Here is a 22,052-nt window from a genome sequence, read left to right as displayed (position 1 = left end):
AGGACAACTTTCGCCTGATTCCGGTCACCGGCCGCCTGATTCAGGTCACCGGCCGCCGAAACCAAGTCACAGGCCGCCGCCCACCGGAATTTGCTGAAAATTTCACTAGAAATGTTTTTTTGCCCCCAATAGACATCTATTACCCCTAATAAAGGAGCAATAGAGGTCTATTTCCCCCCAATAGACGACTAACAGTCATGTATTGCCCCCCAATAGGACTTTAAAACTTTGATTACAGAAAAAAAAAAAGGAGATTACATCAATTCAAAACGTCTATTGCCCCCTAATAGACGTCTATTGTCTCCCAATAGACGTCTATCAGCCATATATTTCCCCCCAATAGACATCTATTGCCCTCCAATAGAACTTTCAATCTCCGAAATAGGAACTAAACTCCTTAAATTTAGACAAATAAAACTTTGATTAAAGAAAAAAAAATGAAAATATTACATCAATTCAAAACGTCTATTGCCCCAATAGACGTCTATTAAAGCGTATATTGGGGCAATAGACGTCTATTGCCCCCCCCCCCCCCCCCCTCCCTAAAAAAATATGGATATTAATACTCGATTTCTATGCTGTACACTCAATTATTTTTCTGTTCTTCTAAAAAAAATGACTTTTTTGTTGAAATATCAAACCTGAAATATTTGAAAAAAAAAAAAAATTTGATCAGGGCACCCAGATAATGCTCTGGGCACCCATCTCTTCCCACATGGCAGTCACCGGCGGAGAACCTCTTCTGCACAACTGAGGTCAGCTCCCTAATCCTCATTCCCTTCTCTCCAAGCACATTTTGAGTTCGAGTAGCCCTGATTACCTCTCGCTTCTTGATCATCTAGGTCACCATTTTCGAGATTGGGAAGCTGCAAATACGAGATCTGAATATGTGGTGGCAGGAGCTTTGCAAACCCTAGCTTTGCTTTGGTAGCACCACGTTTGGAAGCACCACGTTTGGCAGCACCTGCTCTTCCTCAAGAATGATGGCAACCGGAGCGAGCTACGCTCAGGCAACACCGGGAAAGCTGGGGCCGGATTCGTGCCATGGATTTCCAGCGTTTCCTCCACCGTCTAAAGAACGGAGGCGATATGAGAGAGGTATGAGAGAGAGAGAGAGAGAGAGAGAGAGAGAGAGACTTCTGGCGTGCTGGAGAGAGATAGAGGAGAGAGACTTCCGGCGAGAGAGAGCGGGGGGAGATATAAGAGATGAGTGGCATAAATTGTAATATATTATGTAGGTGTTTGGCTCCAATTTTCATTTTGGGTCCAAACAGTAGGATGAGGGTAAACGTGTCTTTTTACGTTAAATTGGGTAGTTGGGAATAAAAATCTGTTGTTGGGGTAAGTAGGATAATTTTGTTCAATTTTGGGGCTTTGGGTCAAGGACCCTTGTGGCTACGCAGCTGTGGTGCAGCGTGGTTACTGCAGATCACGTGTATTGCACGTGATTATGACATGAAGGAGTTATTGATTCCACAACCCGTAGTTGCCGGTTTACTCACACGTGAGAACATCTGTTTTGTTTTTACTTTTTTTTCTTTTCAAAGAATAAAAGAACATATGCTTGCTATTTTAGAGACTAGAGAAACCTAACATCTAATCAAAAAAAAAAAAAAAAACATTGTTGAGGAGCACGAACGATGTGGTTAATGACCTTCAAGTTATAGAATATTATGTAAATATTCTGTATAATTGTATGAGGTATTGTCCTATTAGGATTACACTTATATCTCTATATATTCCTCCTATTCAGAGATGAATAATATTGAAGTACAACAAACATATCAAAGTCTTATTTTCTACTAGGTATCATAGCCGAGCCGAAACCCGAAGCCTGAACCATTGAAGACAAAAATATCTTGAAGTGCAAAACTGAAAGTCACCGATTGGCTACATTGAAACTGAAAGCCATCATCACCAATTGAATTGAAATTGCTGCACACTTTTTGGATGATTCAACCTAGCAGACACAGACATCCTGCACCTTTTTAGTTAAGTCTGCACACCTTGTTTGACTAAGACTTCCTACTAGACCTCCTGACCTCCTACTGTTTTTAGCTTGGTCAAGTGTAGACTTCTTATTTTTTGGTCTATGGAAGACGACGCTGCCACCCTTGCACTCCATAACATGCCTCCAATCATCAACCATTATCATACCACCGCTCAAAATAATTCAACGTTTCCTATGGGTGTTGCCTTGAGTGAATCCAACTACACCATATGGGCACCTCTTATGAAGATGAGGATTGGAGCACGAGAAAAGGTCGGCTACCTTACTGGAGCCAAAGCTGCACCAAATAAGAACTCTCCTGAATTTGAAGTTTGGGCCACAAACAATGAAAAAGTGAAGAGTTGGGTCACTGATTCTATGGAGCCATCACTCATGAATCAGTATATCCGCCTCCTAACAGCCAAAGATTTTTGGGAAGCGGTTGAGAAGACTTTTTATGATGATTCTAATGAAACCAAGATTTTTTCTAACTAAACAAGAAGTGTTTTGGAGCAAAACAGAATGGCCGGACTCTTCCTACCTACTACAATGAATTGGTGGGAATGTTTCAAGAGATTGATCAGCGTATGGCCTCCCAAAATAACACAGTGGCTACTATTGTTCAAGAGACTACTGCTATGGCACGAATGCGAGTTCACATGTTTCTTAGTGGACTCGATTCAGAGTATGATCAAGTCCGTGGTGAGATTCTACGCAAAGACCCGAAATTCAACTTGGAGCAAAGCTATGCCTATGTTCAAAAGGTGCATTCTGATAGGCAAGCAATGGGACATGCCTCTGAATCCTCTGTCATGGCAGTCCAACGCAGACAAGGTCCTCCCCCAGGCTTCTCAACTCCTTCACCACGCCACCCTCCGGGTAAGACAAATCCATATGCAAATACAAAGTGTCTGGTTTGTGGAGATTTGGGCCATAGCAAGTAACGGTGCTATGAAGTAATTGGCTACCCTGATTGGTGGGATTTCACCAAGAAACCTCGAAAGAACCTTGGAAACGCTGCTGTGGCTACTACAGAGGAAGAGCAACCATCCAATGCCTCCGTTAACGTAGCACAGTCAGGTATGAAGGGTAAGGTATCGATGAATAGTTCTTAGATAATTGATATAGGTGCATCTGACCATATGACTAATGATCCTAGCCTCTTGAAAAAGCTAAAACCTTCCTCTCAACATATTGTTTCTACTGCTGATGGTACTCCAACTCTGGTTACCGGAGAAGGCTTTGTTGTCCTATCTGACACATTAACCCTTGACTTTGTACTAGTTGTCCCTTCATTAGCATATAATCTCCTATTTGTTGGCCAGATTATTCTAGCACTAGCGTGTATTGTGACTTTTTATCCCTCTTTATGTGTGTTTCAGGACATTCTGAAGTGGCGGATTCTTGGTTATGGTGTTAGAAGGGGGAAACTCTACAGCTCTACTACTTGGATGTGACAGAAAGTGGAGAGCAACAGCTGTTAGGACAAGTGAATCAGGTCAATGGGGTAGAGAATGCTAAGGAAACAGTGTGGCTATGGCATCATCGTTTGGGTCATCTGTCTTTTAGTTATCTTCAAAAACTACAACCTCATTTGTTTTCTGTTGTTAGTGTTTCAAATTTTCATTGTGATATACGTGAACTGGCTAAAAGTCATCGAATTTCACATCGCATTTCGTTTATGAAAATTCATTCTGATGTTTGGGGCCCTGCCAAGATCCCTTCTCTTTCTGGAGCTCGATATTATGTGACTTTTATTGATGATTGTACCAGTATGACTTGGGTGTCTTTATTGAAGAACAAGAGTGACGTGTGTTCTAAGTTCAAAGAGTTTCATAAGATGGTGTCTACACAGTACCAATATTTTATTCGAGTTTTTCAATCTGATAATGGCGGAGGCCCTATGCAGGAGTTTATGCAATCTCATGGAATTCAACATCAGACGTCGAATGCGTATTCTCCTCAGCAGAATGGATTGGCAGAAAGAAAGAATCGGCAGTTGATTGAAGTTGTTCGTGCCTCCTTGTTTGGCATGCATGTACCTCGTGAATATTGGGGAGAAGCTGTGAAGTCCGCTGCCTACCTTATTAATCGTACCCCTTCTCGGGTGATTGAATTTCAAAACCCTCAGCAGCAACTTCATAAACTTCTGTCACTTCCATCGTTACCTAACCTAGAACTCCGTGTGTTTGGGTGCGTTGCCTATGTTCATATTCCTATGTCTCAACGTAGCAAGTTTGATCCATGTGCCCGTAAGTGTATATTTGTTGGTTATGCTGAATTCCAGAAGGGTTATCGATGTTATGATCCTCTTATTGGCACTATACATGTCTCTCTTGATGTTGCGTTTTGTGAGTCTGAGTCTTATTATTCAGGGGGAGCTTCGGGGTCTTCCCTTCAGGGGGAGAGAGATTGTAAAGGAAATCCTCGAGATTTATTTACATTTGAAGAATTTGAAGAATTAGAAACATTGGAATCGAGATTTGGGGTTGGAATCGAAAAAGAAAAAGAAGGTGGAGCAGTCTAAGCTGGAAATATTGATTGGGTTGGAAATGAAAAAGAAAAAGAAGGTGGAGCAGTATGAAAAGAAAAAGAAAAAGAAGCTGGGAATATTGATTAGGTTGGAAACAAAAAAGAAAAAAAGGTGGAGCAAAAAAGAAAAAGAAGGTGGAGCAGTAGGAAAAGAAAAAGAAACAAAAGCTAGGAATATTGATTGTTCTACTGGAGGTGGACCCGTGGCCTTGGAAAAAGAAACAGAAGGTGGACCCATGGCTGTCACACCCCAAATCCGAGACCAATATTATATTGAAATATGGTACCCGAATTCGTGATGTGGGTTGTTTCAAATAAAACTTCCTCAAAGAATTAAAGTAAGAGAATTTGTAAATAAGTCTGAATAGTACTTTTATTCGGAATTGAAATTATTATTTTTACAATACTGAAGTTGAACAAAAATATATTACATTATTTTTCTTGAAATAGTAGTAGAAAATAAAACATTCATTTATTTAGAGAATCACCCCACTTTCCCCAAGCGTCTACTCGTTACCTGAAAACAAGAAGGTGTAGCATCATGAGCAACACAAGCCCAATAAGTACACAACTTACATTCTTATATTAATGTGTCTTATAAGAAATCAAAACTGAACAACCAATTAAAATGTACCAAGAACCATTTATATGTTCATACAAATTCTTAAATATGTATATATATACACACAATACATACACACCCATATATACAAATATATTTATTCGTGTGAATGGTTTGGTAATAAACCACATAGTCACATCTTCTTATCAAACCAACAAATATTGTAGTATTAATATGTGAAATAACATTAAAGTAACACATGCTTGATTTTCTTTTCACTAACACCTTCACATATTCAAAATATATCATAGATAGATATTTGATCAATATAACATAAGTACACTTATCTTTTTAGTGAATTTTCGGATTAACTGGTAACAAATCATAAATCCACGTGTTAGGGTCCATAATACCAAAACACGGGAAAATCAGGTTGACTGGTATCAAATCATAAATCCACGTGCTAGGGTCCATATATAATACCAAAGCACGGGTAAGCCGCAGCATACCAAGGACACTTCCAAGGCATGCATACTCAAAGTAAGCACCCTTCCTAAGAGTATAATAGTGTACTATTTGAAGGGACTAGGGCCCACAGCTTAACAACCACAAAGCATAACCACGAAGCACAACCACGAAGCATAACCACGAAGCACATTTACCAGTAATTCACTTAAGCACGGGGTTGTTGTAATCACCCGGCTTCATAATTATATTTTTCAGACATAATCAAATTCACAACATACAATCTTTATAAATTATAGATCGTAATATATATGTATATGTACACACACATATAGATACATATACTTAGGAATAATCTCATATGAAAACATGTATAACATAATTGTATATCACAAATAAGTAAATTCACTAGCAAACAACATAATTAAAAAGAAGATTATACATAATTGAAATCAAGTAAAATAGATAATAATAAAGCACAAACATTAAATAAGTAACTATAAACAATTTAACAAAATTAAATTATAGTTAGTATAAACATTAAAAAGAAGCTTATACATAATTGAAATCAAGTAAAATAGGTAATAATAAAGCACAAACATTAAATAAGTAACTATAAACAATTTAACAAAATTATATTATAGTTAGTATTTCAGTCCTTATGTCCAAATCCATTAAAGTTCATCAACCATGTTTATGTTTCTCCAATTAGAGTCATCAAACTTCAAGATGTGTTATGTTGTCCATCACAAGTCCGAATTAGTCAAATGAGTACATCATTTCAAAGGGTTTTTCACAAGGAATCCAAAGGAATAAGTCATGTAGTCCAAATCAGAGTGATATAGTCCAGAAATGGTGAAGAACCTTAACAGTGCAGAAACCGATATTTTTAATACTGTCCTTTGATATCTCAGTCTTTACGTATAGTATAAAATTACCATTAATTCTCAAACTTTCCAGATCACAAGTAGAGGTCCTAAGCTTCAAATTGATATAAAGTTTGTAGAAAATGGTTAAGAAATGAGGGAGATATGAATTTTTGAAGTTGTGATGGCTGTATGAGATTTCCAGCAAGTTTAAAAGTTGAAAACTTTGATTAGCCATAACTTCTTCATTTCTTAACCTTTTTTAGTGATTCAAAAGCCTAAATTGAAGAACTTTTGATGAGGAATTTAATACTATAATTATTTTTGACAAAACAGATTTTTTTATATACGAAAATACTGGTTTGCAGCAGAGCAGATCCTTTTCCATCTTATCATTGATTATGTAGTTTGATAAATCTTAAAGACAAAAGAATATAGGAATGTAATCATGTACTTACTTAAGAAACTCAGGGGTGAGGTGAAGATTTTGGTCTTGAATTCAAGCTTGGACTTCTTTAAGAAAAACAAAGGGAGCTTCTAAAGAGAAGAAAGGATGAAGGATTTGTGTGGGAACTTGAGTTTTCTCTACAACTAAGGAGGCTTCAAATCAGTTTTGCACTTGATTTTTAAGCTTGTAGGAAATATGATAGAGATCATGTGTTTATATAGGCTAGAATTAAGCATAAAATAAGTAAGTGACAAATTATTATAAGGTGAGTGACTAATTACTATTTAGGTTGAATGATTAAAATGATAAGATAAAATTAAAAAAAGTAATAAAAGAAAGAAAGCATAAATCTACTTGCTAAATATATATATATATATATACATATATATATATATATATATATATATGTATGTACACTCACACATCCATATGCACATTTACCCAATTAATAAGTAAAGAACTCTAGTAAAAAAAAATTACAATAATTAGTACTAAAATGACATGCATAAAAAAAATATAACATAGATGAGAGTCTTGAGCTCAATAACAAAGATTTTTCGAATATAGTTAATAATATAGTATTCTATAGTTGACACTAATTTTCGGGTTATTACAATGGCCTTGGCAAAAGGAACAGAAGATGGACCCGTGCTTTTTGAAGGAGAAACAGAAGATAGTCTTGACAATGGCAGTGGGCCCGTGGCCGTGGGGTCCCTATCCAACCAACACTATGACCAGTTGAACAAGAATGCATCCCAAAGTGGATTTGTCCCAGCCAGCTGACATTATGACCTACCCGTGGGGTCCTCATCCAGCTAACATCATGAGCCATCTAGCCGACTTCTTCATGACCAGTCGAATAGGACAGATGCTGATGAATTACCCATTGATCAACTCAGCCGTGACTCACCCAATGAAGACAATATAATTCGGAGTTCTCACCTGTCAAAGTTTTTATCCCCCTCTACATCATCAACTGAAGGATCCGCAGTGATTGTTCCTCCTCCTTTAATTTCAAATGAATCATCTGGGGTAGATAATATTGAGTCTAGGAGATAACAGAGGGTTACCAACGGTATTCCTAAAAAATAATATGAACCAGACATCAGAGCCAAAGTTAAATATCCTATAGCTAATTACATATCTAACCATAGGTTGTCTGGGTCACATGCACTTGTTGTTATCAATTATCTACTGCATCTATTCCTAGTAGTGTACAGGATGCATTGGCGGATCCTAAGTGGACTCAAGCGATGAACGAAGAACTAGAGGCCTTGCAGAAAAACTTGACTTGTGATATTGTGACTATGCCTGCTAGAAAGAAGACTGTTGGATGTCGTTGAGTGTTTACAGTAAAACTTAAAGCTGATGGGAGCATTGACAGGTATAAAGCCAAATTAGTCGCCTAAGGATACACCCAGCGCTATGGAATTGATTATGAAGAGACATTTGCCCCTGTAGCAAAGATCAACACTGTTAGAATATTGATTTTACTTGCTGCAACTAAAGATTGGCCTCTACATCAGTTTGATGTGAAGAATGCTTTCAGGCACATATACTGCGCAACCAAATATGCGTAAGTGTGAAATGTCAGGCTCATATCCAGTTACCAACTAGTACGCAAAAAATGGTTGGCTAGCAGTGGGTCTGAAAAGAATAAGTAAAGCTGCGTGCAATATTGCATAACCTCAGGTAGATATAGGCAGGTTGGTGCGCATAACCAATGCCCTAGCCACCATCAGTAGCCTTTTAATGGTGGCTTCTGCGAGACCATTTTGTGTATGCACATGGGGTATATGATGCTCTACATCGATGCCTTGTGATACTGGCAAGGTTTGTAAGTTGAAGAAGTCTCTATATGGTTTGAAGCAGTCTCCTAGAGTTTGGTTTGGAAGGTTCTCTAAGTCTATAAGGATGTTTGTTTATAGATAGAGCAACTCGGATCACACCTTGTTCATCAAGCGTAATCGGGGTAAGATTACTGCTCTGATAGTACATGTTGATGATATAATTGTCACAGGGGATGATCTGAAAGAGATGGAAGCGCTACGGAAGTATCTTTCTAAGGAATTTGAGATGAAGGACCTTGGGCAATTGAAGTACTTTCTTGGAATTGAAGTTGCAAGCTCTAAAAAGGAGGAGATTTCTTTATCCCAATGTAAGTATGTGCTTGACTTGTTAGCTGAGACCGGAATGCTTGGCTGCAAACCCGTTGAGACACCGATTGAGATGAACCATAACCTCGCCATCTATCCAGAACAGGTTCCAACTGACAAAAGAAGGTACCAACGTCTAGTAGGGAGGCTTATTTATCTTTCTCATACTCTACCTGATATTGCTTATGTTGTGAGTGTGGGTAGTCAATTTATGCATTGTCCCAGTGAAGAGCATATGGATGCAATGCATCGTATTATGAGATATCTTAAAATGGCACTGGGAAGAGGTTTGTTGTTCAAAAAGAAAGATGAATTGGAAGTTGTGGGGTACACGGATGCAGATTGGGCTAGTGATAAGACTGACAGACAGTCTACATCTAGATATTTTACATTTGTTGGAGGAAATCTTATGACTTGGAGCAGTAAGGAATAGAAAGTTGTTGCTAGGTCGAGTGCGGAAGCTAAGTTTCGAGGAATGGCACATGTAGTTTGCTAGATGCTGTGGATTCATAATGTGTTGAAAGATTTGGGTTTTAAACTCAAGAAACCTATGGACTTACATTGTGATAGCACATCTACTATTGAAATTGCTCATAATCCTGTTCAGCATGATCAGACTAAGCATGTGGAGGTGGATCAACACTTCCTTAAGGAAAACCTGGACAGAAAGATTATCTATTTCCCCTTCATTCATTCAGAAGATCAATTAGCAAATGTTCTTACGAAAGGAGTGTCAAGGAAAGTGTTGACAACTCAATTAACAAGTTGGACATGATCGACATCTGTGCACCAACTTGAGGGGGGGGGGGGGGGGGTGTAGAGTATTATGTAAATATTTACTTTCCTTGTTTATGTAGATTACGTATTCTGTATAATTGTAGGAGATATTGTCCTATTAGGATTACACTTGTATCTCTATATATTCCTCCTATTCAGAGATGAATAACAGTGAAGTACAACAAAACAAACATATCAAAGTCTTATTTTCTACTCAAGTAAGTAGGCTGAAAGCGGGACCAGTATGTTGTGATAAGAAATAGGTGATCAGCAACAACAAAACATAGCATCACATAGTTTACCCCCAAGGCATCACGGCTTCTTTTAATCTCTCTTCCAAAGAGTCTCATTATATATAAGATGATTGATATATCATGAAATTACTATTGAGCAAAATGATATTTATGAACTGCTGCAGTGTTTCAAAAGAATCCATTGGACACGCCATTTCATATTTCCACTCCGAATTTATAGAAATGAATCAATATAACCAACCTCTTAATATAATGCATTTATGAAATGGCTAAGGCTTACGACAGAATGAAATGGTGTTTTTTGGAAGCAATGATGCTGAAATTGGGATTTCATGCCCGGTGGGTGACACGAATTGTGGAATGTCTGACTACTGTTTCTTTCTCAGTTTTATGGCAAGGCAATTCTTTGGGGCATTTCTATCCTTCCAGTGGTATCAAACAAGGGTGCCCTCTATCACCTTATCTCTTACTTTTTGTGACATAAGGTTTCTCTAGCTTATTGAATTTTGCTGAATGAGCTGGATTGCTAAATGGAGTCAAGATCTCAAGGTTTGCTCCTCCCATTTCACATCTATTTTACGCAGATGACAACCTTCTTTTCTTGTTGGCAGATTGTAACGCCCCAAACCGCACCTCACCAGCTTGGGCACGTCACAGTGCCGCGGGGCTCTAAAATATAAACCGAAAGCTCGATTCACATTCCAGAGGACCGCTAGGCATTTTGTTAGAAAACTTTTTGCAAAACACAGCGGAAGCTATCGATATTTTTGAGGTGAAAAACTTGAGTTGCTGAAATCTATTTCACTCATCCAATACTTGGATAAGGATCACACGAGGTATGAATTTCAATGAAAGAGAATTCAACTAAATTTGACACGATGCTAAATAACCACAAGTTCTGAAACACGGAGTTCGAGAAATAGAATCTAAAACAGCATCCCAATAATGATTTACCGAACTTGTTCCGCACACCCAGCTCCGTCCGCTACTGTCCCGTCACCAGTGCACAGTACCTGCATCCATACTGTTGTAGGGGTGAGCTTTCGTCCTCGCTGCTCAACAGGAATTCTGCCTCAACTAGACTCAAAATCAATAAACAAATATTTGGGTTGCCCAGTATGAAAACATATTCAAATATTTAAAAGAACGACAAACTTTAATTTTTTTTTCAACTTGAAAATCGATGCATGATGCTTAAATAAATACGGCGCCAAAACCAAGTATTACCTGATGGCCGGTCCCATAGACCCACTACACGACCTTACCTCAAATTAATTTATCACCAGGTAAGCGTAGCAAGAGCGTCCACTACCTAGCTACACACACGTACCGGGCCCGTTATTACGATCGGAATACCCGGACGACCGGCGTAACTAACCCTCCGGAGGTTAAGGGGATCGAACCCAAGGAAGTCAGAGCCACCCTTCGCTCTCAAGCCATCACACATTTTCTCACGGATTGGTTAGTATGCATTGCATTTTACATAACCAATCCATACCACTTATCATGCATCACATTAATAAAATAAGAAAATCACTAACCGAGGAGAGTCCTGAATCCCTACCTGGATTCCGATGCGTTCTCTCACGTACTCCAAGAGTTGCGAACCTTCTATTCCTTGGGTAACTGGAGTCCTAGATTCCGACATTTCGATAGTTAATAACTTTTGAACAATTAAATGAAATCTCAACGATTAATATATCGTCCAACCCCAACTTTTCCTAGTTTGACCAGGAGTTGACCAAGGGTTGACCACATTTGACCATGTTTGCCCAACGTTTGACCAATTGTAATAGATTCGATAATTAACCCAAATTACCGAACATTTTACTTAAATCACGATATCAACCATATATATTAGGTGCACCCTAATTTTATCAAGGCCACCCGATATATACACATTTCTTTTCTTTACTCACTATCATTTTTACAAAATGCTTATGCAAACCAATGTTATAACAAATTCCCAACTTCATGAACAAATGAATTCGAGTATCCTTAACAATTTCGTCACATAGTAATTCGTCGGAAGTTACTATGGACACCCAATATTATTTTAGGCCATTTTCCACATCATAATTCCAATTTTAGTAATGATACTTGAACTGGCCTTGAACACAGATTTAACAAGAACACCATTTGACACACTGCCACAATACAATCTTTATAATCACAGTCCATTCAAATCGACACACAGCCCATTCTGCACACGCAATCAAGCTTATACAACATTCAACCAACCAAATGTCCATTCCAAGGCCACAATAACAGATTATCAACTCAAGCTACTAACTTCGGATTTGCATGACAATAACCAAACTCCAATTTCAACGTATCAAACCAAAATCACCACACTCAACCAAACTGTCGAAGAGTACAGAAAAGCAGAATTTCAATCTCAATCAAGCCCAACCAACTCAGTTCACTAACTCTGGATTACCATAACAAGAACAAAACTTTAACACATGGTTCGAATTATACCTTCAAGAACTACTTAAATCGAGCTCAGTTTTACACTCTTACTGTCGAAACTGGCCGATGATGAACTAGTGAGTTTCGATGCAAACGACGCAGCAAGCTTCACAATTTCTCCTCTGCAAGTGTAGTGACGACTGAAACCAAGCCCAGAAGCGTTGGAGCAGTCGTCGGCGGCGTCCACGACGTCGAACCCGAAACCAACCCAGAAACCAGTTTGTCAAAACTTGATTTAATCGAAAATCTAATTACAAAGGCTTGTTAAGCACGACGAGGAGGTGAGGTTTCATACCACAAGTAGCTCAGAAGGTGGTCGGAGTCGCCGGGAATTGCAGAACTCGCCGGAGAAGACATAAAGCTTCCAGTCGTCGATTCTCCGTCTACGATCGATGCATGGATGATCAGAGACCACCAGAGGGTAGACGACATCGAGACGAAGAGAATGATGGCTGTGCGCCGCCGTGGGGTGGCCGGAGGTCGGCGTTCTGGCTGGGTTTCCTCGGTCGGGTCGTGCTTCGGCCTGAGAGCACCGAGCTCTCGTTCTCTCTCTCTCTCTCTCTCTCTCTCTCTCTCCTTGATTTGATCAACACCTATAAGTAGAGTGGTCCAATTAACATGAAAGGCTAAGATCAAGCGGTGGAGAGAATGGAAGGCTAGGATCGCACCACCTATTTTCCATTTCTCTAATTAATTTCTAAAATCTCAAAAACTTCAGAAAAAAATAGTTAAAAATAGCTCCGGTATCCGGAAAATTCCCCGAAAATTTCCACGAACTCGTCGTGCCGTAAACTTTACCATCCACCTCCTAAATTGAGGATTTCACTTTATGTATAATTCTGAAAATATTCTCGAGCACTTTGACAATTACCGAGATCGTAAATAAATAACTTGTCGAATGATCTCAATGTAAGCTCAATAAATTTTTCGGGGCTCACAGTTCAAGATAACCCTCAAGTTCTTCGTAACATTTTCTGCATTTATGAAGTTGTGCCTGGTCAGCAAAGCGGTCTGCAAAAATCTGCCATTTCTTTTAGCCCCAACATAACGGAGGATTACAGGGCATTCATATGTGCTTTCTTGAACATCCCAGAGGTTGAGTGTCATGAAAAATATTTGGGTTTCCCTAAGTTGGCTGGAAGGGGCAAAAGTTCCATATTCAAATCAGTCAGGAATAGAATTTCGCAGAAACTAACAGGTTGGAAAGAAAAATTATTGTCTCAGGCAGGGAAGGAAATTTTGTTGAAATCAGTGATCCAAAGTATATGTACCTATTCTATGGGTGTTTTCAGAATTCCTTTGACACTCCGGGCAAAGAATTATTAGGTTTATCTGCAAGGTTCTGGTAGGGACGACAAAAAGGCAGGAAAGGGATTCATTGGCTTAAGTGGTCGGAGCTTTGTCGAAGAAGTTAAAAGGAGGATTGGGCTTCCTTGATTTTGTAGACTTTAATCAAGCTTTACTTGCAAAACATTGTTGGAGATTAATTTCCATATTGGAGTCTTTAGTGGCACAATTATACCGAGGTCGCTACTTTCCTCACTCTTCCTTCCTTCATGCTCCGGTCAGTCGGTCGGTCTACTTCTTTGATTTGGAGATCTTTGTTATGGGGTAGAAATTTGCTTGCTGCTGGGCTAAGGTGGGGAGTGGGATATGGTCGCTCAATTTCAATCTATACAGATGCTTGGGTTCCAATTGAGCATTCATTCAGAATTATGTCTACACCTCAATTATCCCTTGATTCTTTGGTGGCAAATCTTATTTCAGATGATGGTTCATGGAATTTTGATTTTATTGCTCATTCTTTCTGGAGAATGGAGGTAGAGGCAATCTGTTCCATTCTTTTACGTTTCACACCGGTCCCAGATCGTCTTTGTGGCATTACACCAAGCACGTCTGCTACACAATTAAAAGTGGTTATCATGTGGTACAAGGTATTCGAACACGTGCCTCCGGAGCTAAAGGATGTTCACACAATCAAGATGATCCAGTTTGGAAAATCCTTTGACGTTTGAAGGTTCCGGCTGCTGCAAGGGTGTTTCTATGGAGAGCTTTACATGATTTTCTTCCTTGTTCTTTTAATCTCCATCGAAGACACTTACTACATTCTCCTGTATGCTCATGCTGCAACATGGCAGCTGAGACTACATTACATGCTTTGTGGTCCTGTTCCAAGGCCAAAGCTGTTTGATGCATTACTCCCTTTAAAAGTGATGGTTAGTGGTTGCAGAGAAAGCTCCTTTTTGGATCTGTTTAGGCAATGCTATTTCTGTACTTTCTTTGGACGCTCTTAATCTTGTTGTGATGGTTTGTAGACGCATTTGGCATGCCAGGAATGAGGAGATCTTTCAGCATAAGTATACATGTCCTCGTATACAATTCTCCCAAGTCCAGACTTTCCTTGCTGCCTTTCGAGCTGCTCCAACAACTCAATTTCCCATTTTCAGGCAGGTAAGAGTACCTCTGCACTTGGAGACACCCCCATTCCCCTTCTTAAAATTAAATGTGGATGGTGCTTTGGAGAAAACAGCGGGTCTGAGGGGATTAGGGCCTGCTTTACGCAATGAGAGAGGGGAACTACTCTTCAAGCCGGTTTCCAATCTGCATCCATCATTATGGAAATGGATTCACTATCTGCGGTTAATGACTTGCTTGCTGAAGATGATGATGATTGGTCTGTGGAGGGAAACTTGATCAAAGAAGCGACGACCCTTTTTCGTTTCTTTAGCTTAGTTATCTGTACATATATCCCACAGAAATGTAATCAGTCAGCGCATTCGTTAGCTAGACATGCACTTATGTTTCCTGCATTTCAAGCTTGGGTAGAGGATGGGCCTTCTTGGCTATCCAATGTACTGATATCTGATGTAAACATTCCCATTGGTTAATATAATGCAATTCCTTTACTCAAAAAAAAAAATCAATATAACCAATTTGTAACTACCACATGTAACTGTCAAACTATTGGCTTAGCAGACACTAGATATCACTTCAATTTGAAAAAGTAATTGTAACGTCCATGCATCTTTTTTTTTTTTTTTTGAAAATAACGTCCATGCATCTTATCTACTTGAAGTGCCTACTATCAAGTGCAGTTGTGTTCACCTGGTCAATTGTTGACCAAAGAATTTATGCTCAACAACCCTTAGATTTACATCCAAAGGTGGAAAACAAAACAACTCAACTTAATAATAATTCTCTCTGCCCTTAGATTTACATATAAGGGTAGTTGAACATTATTTTCTTGGTCAATAACTGACCAGGTGAACATTTTCGCTATCCAGTGACTGTTCATGATGATAAAAAGCCAAAATATGTAATTTAAACAATTAATTTAGGAGAAAAAGAAATAACTTCCATACTTACTTCAAAGAGCATATTTAGCCGGAAACAATTTTAATTAAAATCACACAATTGTAACTGTTTACAATATTATAAAAATTTTAACATACCACTTTACGTTGTAACTGCAGGCAATGCACAGTGAGTATACCAATTGGCACAGGCATATACAAACATCCACAATTAATTTAGGAGAAAAATAAATAACTTCCACACTTACTTCAAAGAGCATATTTAGCCGGAAACAATTTTAATTAAAATCTCACAATTGTAACTGTTTACAATATTATAAAAATTTTGACATACCACTTTATGTTGTAACTGCAGGCAATGTACAATGAGTATACCAATTGGCACAGGCATATACAAACATGCATACCATGGTTTCTTTCATGCGCACACGAAGATAAGTACACATTCCAGAATGATGTTGCAGATATCTAATTTCAACTTTGCGGTCATGATGATAGACTAAATAGATTCTGTTCAAGTTCTAAACAATGCGACTTTTGGATTACCTGGTCAAACACTTTATGCAGCAACTCATATGTTTGGTTTCCAATTAATTCTTAACTATCAATTGTTTACATATATGATGTATGCCTTCTCAACCATGCATAAAGTATTGAACCATTTCTAGTCCTTCTCTAATCTACTCAATCTAATTCTAGCACAAAACATATGCTCTCCGTCTTGTACGTACCTTGGAATATTATCACGTTACAGGTGAACATGATCAGGAGAGATCACCGCATAAAATATCAAAACTCAAAAGAAAGGTTCGACCAATCTTTATACATAGCAATTAAGTCAAAACATTTCTGTCCTACAGCTTTAGATTGTTTGAATTATGGTATCAAATATTCATATTTAATAAATCTAATCAAGCAGGAAAATCCATAGAATCAATTGAGCACATCATATACACAAATAATACAAAGAAAAGGAGATATGAAAAGTCAAGCCTGTGAGTACAAGAGAGGCACGGCATTCGCGGCACTAAAGCCGTAGACGCCTTCCCTACATGCAGGTTATTACGGTCGTCTACAACTCCAAGATACAATCCTTGATATCTCACAGATGTCTAATCCGATTTGCACAACTAATGGCAGACAGATTGCCAAGAGTATATCGATTGCCCAAAGAAAAGGAAATAGGAATGGAAAGGAGAGAGATGAAGAGTAAGAGAGAGAGTGTGTACAAAGGCGTCTACTTTTTTACTCAAAAGGTTGAGTATTTATGTAACTCTTTATAACCCTACGATATAAATCACACGATGAACTTTGTTCCATTATGAAACTCTAACATACTTAGGTTCCAGGGATCATGTTTGCACGGGGACCGGCTCTAGAGAGTAGTTATCCTTTGGGTTTAGGGTGATCTTGCAACTTCTCATTGTTTTACTTGTATTTCTATAGCTCCAATGGAAAAGCATGAGTGAATCACTCGAATCAAATTTGGGTAAGACAAGCGTGCAGAGAAAAGTAATAGTCAAAAGCGGCTTTTATATAATGCAATAAACTCTGTAGATGTAATAAGTGACAATAGATTTCCAGTTCTCACCTGGCAATGTAATAAAACCAGAAAATTACATAATCTGATAAACCAAGATAACTGCATTCGAAACCAATAGGGCCTTATTAAACAGGAGGGCAAATTTCCCATACCCCAAAATAGTTGGCAGTTCTCCAGATCTTAACAACATTGAGTTGACCTCAAAACAAGCAAGAGAAAGCAATCGAATCCTTAGATGAAGTTTCGGATGTCCAAAGACTTTACATCAACCATTGCCTCATCTTTGAATTCCTCCCTGAGAAACAGTGAAAAGATCAGAAAACTTCAGTCCTAAGAAAGGGAGTAACGAGTAATTGCCAATTTATACAAAAGTAAAACAACTTCCATCTGCACCATCTACCCATGCTCAGTTTTAAGTTAGCAAATTAGACCGAATTATGAAAGAAAGCTATGCTAGCATGCAAGCAATCTACCAAATGACCAAGCATCCTCAACATGAAATCACCAAACTGTCCTGAACAAAGAGACTGATCTAACAAGTATTATTATAGAAATTATTAATATCCCCCGTCATCCTAATGCTTTAGAGCTACGCACATGTGTATAAAAGAGGGGGTGAAAAGACGTGGATAAATTACCGCTTTGCCTGAGTTTCCATTGCCTCAAGAGCCTCCTTCTCAAGTTCCTCCAGTTGTGCCTTAGCTTTCTTGAGTTCTAGTTGTTCTTCATACTTTGGTAAATCTTCCTTCCGAATTCCAAGCCTGAAAATGCAAAGGTTAGACTAACTTTAAATCCTTTATGTAAGAAATTTTAGTTAATAGGGCAAGGGCAAGCCAATATCAGTGTTAAACACCGGCCGTACAACTGACAACATCACAAAGAACTGAACTACTCATGTCCTACAAGCAGAATTAGAAAAAAGAAAAAACACAAAAAAAAAAAAAAAAAAAATATTCCATGGTTGATTGGTGGGTGTGGAGCATGCAGAATGAAAAGGTGCAAACCAAAATCAGCTTCAGAGTCGGCTATATTGGAAGTTAGGCAGTTTGTTTCACAAACCATAGAAATTCATCTCTCAAGAATTAAATACGAACCATCCAGCTCCATCCAACCAAAATGGAGGAGCTATCCCAGAGGCAAAATTAATCACTTCATGTGGTAAGAAACACCAGTACTACACTGCGACATTCATCTATCAAGAATTAACAATGAAACGCCAGCTCCATCAAACCAACGTGGATGAGAGTTATCTCAGACGCAAGTTTTATATGTGGTGCAATTTATCACTTCATGTAGTTAGACACTCCAGTACTACACTGTATAAGCACCTCAAAACTTTACACAAGACTAGAGAGAGAAAAGAGATCAAGAGCACACGGAAAAAGCGTGTGCAGCAGTATGCATTAGAAGCCACAAAATAGAAAGAGACCAGATCTCATAGTCATTTCATGAATATTATCAAAACCAAATGCTGCTTTATTCTCTAAAAGCCCCCATCTAGGTCTGCTCTCTATCTCGGTAGTCTGGTATCTGTGAGCTATGCAACTACCCATTACATTGGCTACTATTATGCCAAAGTTCATGTAAGCAACTTAGGTTTAGAGTATGGGGTTAGATGGAGCCACAACCAGATAACATTCAGCAAAGCAACTACATACAAGCCCAAATTCATACAATCTTCAGGACTTGGCAATGCATTACTGATTTACAGTACTTTAGTTTAGAACTGTAGGTTGAGCGTAAACTAACAAAGATGAACTTAATCCAGATTAACAACATCGACTCTTTCAAACTTGATAAAAATTGGAGAAAAAAATGTAACCTACTTCTGGTTTACTTTGTCAAACTCTGCCAAGAGAAGAGCCATTCCTTTCTTATCATTCCTCAAAAGAGGTTTCTTCAGTTCCTTTTCAACTTTCTCCAATGCATCCATCATCATAGCCTCTGCACCGAGTTCATCAGTGAGACCTCTCCTGCAAAAAGAACATAAACAGTTAACAAATGTAGTTATAGGAGTGTGTGCGCGTGTGTGTGTGTGGAGAGAGAGAGAGAAGACGCAACATGTACACGTGTGAACATAAAAATCCCTGACTGAATTTACTATTAGTCCAATAGAAGTTTACAAATTCAGATCAAGAGTACACATTAATAAAGAGCACCAAAAACATACACAAAGATTTAACAGATAATCACATTTAAAACTAATCCAAGACTTTGTAGACATTATTGTGCAATGGTTTAACGAAATTATTTGGCAGAAAGACATATTAGATTAAGAACCAGATGGGCTATATAGCAGCAAAAAACTTGGGGTATGAACACAAAACCCATACTAATCATATCTATTGCAAGAGATCCAACAATTTGACAAACAGAATAGCCTATACCTGATCCTAATTTCCTTCAATGTCAACAGATAAGTTCTGGCATCTGGGATATCTTGTGTACGGGTTTTGATGGTGTGTTGGATACGTTGGGATTCCGAGAACAAATCCGCCCTACAGGATACATGATGCCACTTCAACATAATTAAAACACTGAAATTTTTGTAGACCTCCAAGTCCAACCACATAAAAACAGAATAGTTTTAGCTTTCATTAATGTGATACAGCAATAGTAAACTTTCCTACTTTTCTGAAGTCCTATAATATCAACAGAAGTTAAAGAGAAGCGTAACATGACTAAGACGAAGAAAAGAGATATCTACACTTTTACAGTAACTTAGAAAATATTGGAAAGCAATCTATGCAGTTAGGAATTATAGAACCAGGAATCATTGTAGCTAATCTGGAAGCAGTAAAGTTTCAATCTCACTTAGATAAGTAATTGCTCCCAGCATAAATAAAGTGCCCTGATGATATCAGATAATTAAAGTTGAACCACAAAAGATGCAGTATATAAATGCTCTTTGCTAATATGGAAAAGGGAAAGGAACCAAGACTAAAAGCTCTCTTCTCTTTTTTGACAATCAATCTGTATTCCATAACCGTCTCCTCACCATAACAATTCCCTACTTCAATACCTACCAGTCACTTCCCCCATAACTGTAGCAGCATATGTTGTATAAACTATACAACAGAAATTATTCCTCACAATAAATTTTAGAACAATAAGAGAAGCATCTGTGTGTTATACTACTGTGACAAATAAATGCATATTATACCACAAGTGCAAACACATAAACACAACCACACAAATACATAAAACAACAAAAAGAAGAAACTACTAACTTCTCTCTAATAGTTTTCATGACGTTGGCATATTGAGAAACTGCAGCTGGATCCTTGGGGTCTATGGTGATTTTCTCCTTGCGCAGTATTCCAAGGGCCGTCTCAAACTTCTTTTTAACATCCAGGAAGATGTTCTTCAGCATCTCTTTAACCCCACAAAGGTAAGAAATCTCAGTAAGGTTTCATCACATATGATTCAATAACCAAAAACAACCAAAAAAAAAAGTAAAGAAATTTATAAATGGATACACACAAAAAAAAAAAAAAAAAACCCCAGTATTTCAGAGTATTACCAATTGAAAACCTAAATCTAGGAAACCGTGACGAATAGAGAATGCAACATAACCAAAGAAGAGGCATTTCGACTCACCATCACCCTTGAGCACTGGGCGATTTGCTTCCTTGGCAAAGTGACGAACCGGAATGAGACGGTCCTGTTGAAGAACGACTCCATTGCCACACAGCTGTAACACCAACCAAAACAAAAAGAAAAAAAATCTATCAATTTCTTCCCTTTGATTTATCTACAACCCTAAATTTCCCATCTCTTAATCAGATCATCAACCGAATCTCACGTCAATAACCGTAACTACGCTCTTTGATTAAAAAAAAAGGAGCTCGGAATATGAAATGTTACAGTTTTTCTCAGGCATTTTAGTATAAACCAAAAAAAATTGAGCAGGAATTAGAAATGAGGAGTGACCTGTCTGGACTTGGATACGAGACGGGAAGAGAAGGCCATGATCGGAGCTCAGTCTTCGTCTTCTACTTCTTCTTGTTCGCGTTTCAGTTTTAGGGTTCCGATTCGATTCGTTTGGGGCCTCTATCCGACTCCTGAGAGAAACTATAGAGAGTGAAATAGACGACGACTGCGTTTAGCTTATATGCGGACCCTCTGAGATCCTATACGGTGTCGTTTAACTCTCTCACCCCGCAAAATATTCAACTCATAATTTTTTTTTTTTTTTGACCAAATAAAAGTAAGCTTTTTTTACCCCTTGTTATTTGTGACATATTTTTTTCAACATTCTGGTTTCATCTCTACTTTGGTTGATCGAAATTATACAAATATTGAATGAGCGAAAGTTGAGTAACTTGGTGATTGTTTGTTCTCACCTCATGTGCCGGTATGGAGTAGCATTGATGCTCTAGAGTATTATAGAATGTCTCTTAACATACATGATACAACTCTAGATTGAATTCACAATGTTACTGTGTTACCCCTAAGGTGTCGTTTGATTCATGAAAAGAAAAATAATTCTTTTGTTTTTTCCATGGGAAGGAAAATGAAATTTCCCAACAACTTTTCATTCCGATTTTTGGTAACGTAAGAAAAATTATCTAAAAAGTTGTTAAAAAATTTGTAAGTAATGTAATAAAATAATATGTTGCGAGTAATAAATGCAAGGAAAAAAAGAGGGAAAGTGATTCCTTTGGAGTTTG

The 22,052-nt window shown here is 38.1% G+C and overlaps 2 protein-coding genes and 2 long non-coding RNA genes across 6 annotated transcripts; all 4 read right to left on the bottom strand.

Moving 5' to 3' along the window:
- Positions 1 to 4,890: 4,890 nt before the first annotated feature.
- On the bottom strand, positions 4,891 to 7,033 carry LOC112190883. The gene is made up of 2 exons (XR_002932675.2): positions 6,874 to 7,033; positions 4,891 to 5,039 (listed from the first exon to the last, which is right to left on the bottom strand). It is a non-coding gene; the product is annotated as an uncharacterized LOC112190883 (long non-coding RNA).
- A 3,803-nt stretch (positions 7,034 to 10,836) lies between these two features.
- LOC121051456 lies at positions 10,837 to 11,312 on the bottom strand. The gene is made up of 2 exons (XR_005805773.1): positions 11,278 to 11,312; positions 10,837 to 11,074 (listed from the first exon to the last, which is right to left on the bottom strand). It is a non-coding gene; the product is annotated as an uncharacterized LOC121051456 (long non-coding RNA).
- Positions 11,313 to 12,172: 860 nt separating this feature from the next.
- On the bottom strand, positions 12,173 to 13,095 carry LOC112189187. 3 transcript variants are annotated; one of them, XR_005805772.1, is made up of 3 exons: positions 12,818 to 13,095; positions 12,574 to 12,662; positions 12,173 to 12,481 (listed from the first exon to the last, which is right to left on the bottom strand). XR_005805772.1 is itself a non-coding variant. In XM_040513838.1 (3 exons), the coding sequence occupies exons 1-3, from the start codon at positions 12,952 to 12,954 to the stop codon at positions 12,468 to 12,470; spliced, it is 315 nt and encodes a 104-aa protein (XP_040369772.1). In that variant the 5' UTR covers positions 12,955 to 13,095; the 3' UTR covers positions 12,173 to 12,467. The 3 variants fall into 3 exon arrangements, 1 of the variants encoding a protein (XP_040369772.1); XM_040513838.1 differs by having other exon boundaries at positions 12,574 to 12,737; XR_002931764.2 differs by having other exon boundaries at positions 12,173 to 12,662.
- A 4,254-nt stretch (positions 13,096 to 17,349) lies between these two features.
- On the bottom strand, positions 17,350 to 21,473 carry LOC112189913 (probable ATP synthase 24 kDa subunit, mitochondrial). Its single transcript, XM_024329294.1, has 7 exons — positions 21,313 to 21,473; positions 20,980 to 21,073; positions 20,610 to 20,754; positions 19,767 to 19,877; positions 19,206 to 19,352; positions 18,018 to 18,140; positions 17,350 to 17,674 (listed from the first exon to the last, which is right to left on the bottom strand). Exons 1-7 carry the CDS (start codon positions 21,349 to 21,351, stop codon positions 17,611 to 17,613), a joined length of 723 nt encoding a protein of 240 aa, XP_024185062.1. The 5' UTR covers positions 21,352 to 21,473; the 3' UTR covers positions 17,350 to 17,610.
- Positions 21,474 to 22,052: the final 579 nt, after the last annotated feature.

The sequence above is a fragment of the Rosa chinensis genome, chromosome 2, assembly GCF_002994745.2.
Source record: "Rosa chinensis cultivar Old Blush chromosome 2, RchiOBHm-V2, whole genome shotgun sequence".
In the NCBI taxonomy this organism is placed as follows: Eukaryota; Viridiplantae; Streptophyta; class Magnoliopsida; order Rosales; family Rosaceae; genus Rosa; species Rosa chinensis.
This window is presented reverse-complemented; position numbering and strand designations above follow the sequence as displayed.

Excerpts from the sequence above, each read along its gene's own strand:
- LOC112189913 (XM_024329294.1), bottom strand. The coding sequence starts at position 21,351 with ATGGCCTTCTCTTCCCGTCTCGTATCCAAGTCCAGACAG. Across the intron at positions 19,878-20,609 it reads ATGAAAACTATTAGAGAGAA|GGCGGATTTGTTCTCGGAAT; the intron begins GTTAGTAGTTTC and ends TGTATCCTGTAG. Across the intron at positions 19,353-19,766 it reads TTGAAGGAAATTAGGATCAG|GAGAGGTCTCACTGATGAAC; the intron begins GTATAGGCTATT and ends TTCTTTTTGCAG.
- LOC112189187 (XM_040513838.1), bottom strand. The coding sequence starts at position 12,954 with ATGTCGTCTACCCTCTGGTGGTCTCTGATCATCCATGCATCGATCGTA. Across the intron at positions 12,738-12,817 it reads CACCTTCTGAGCTACTTGTG|TTTCTGGGTTGGTTTCGGGT; the intron begins GTATGAAACCTC and ends TTGACAAACTGG.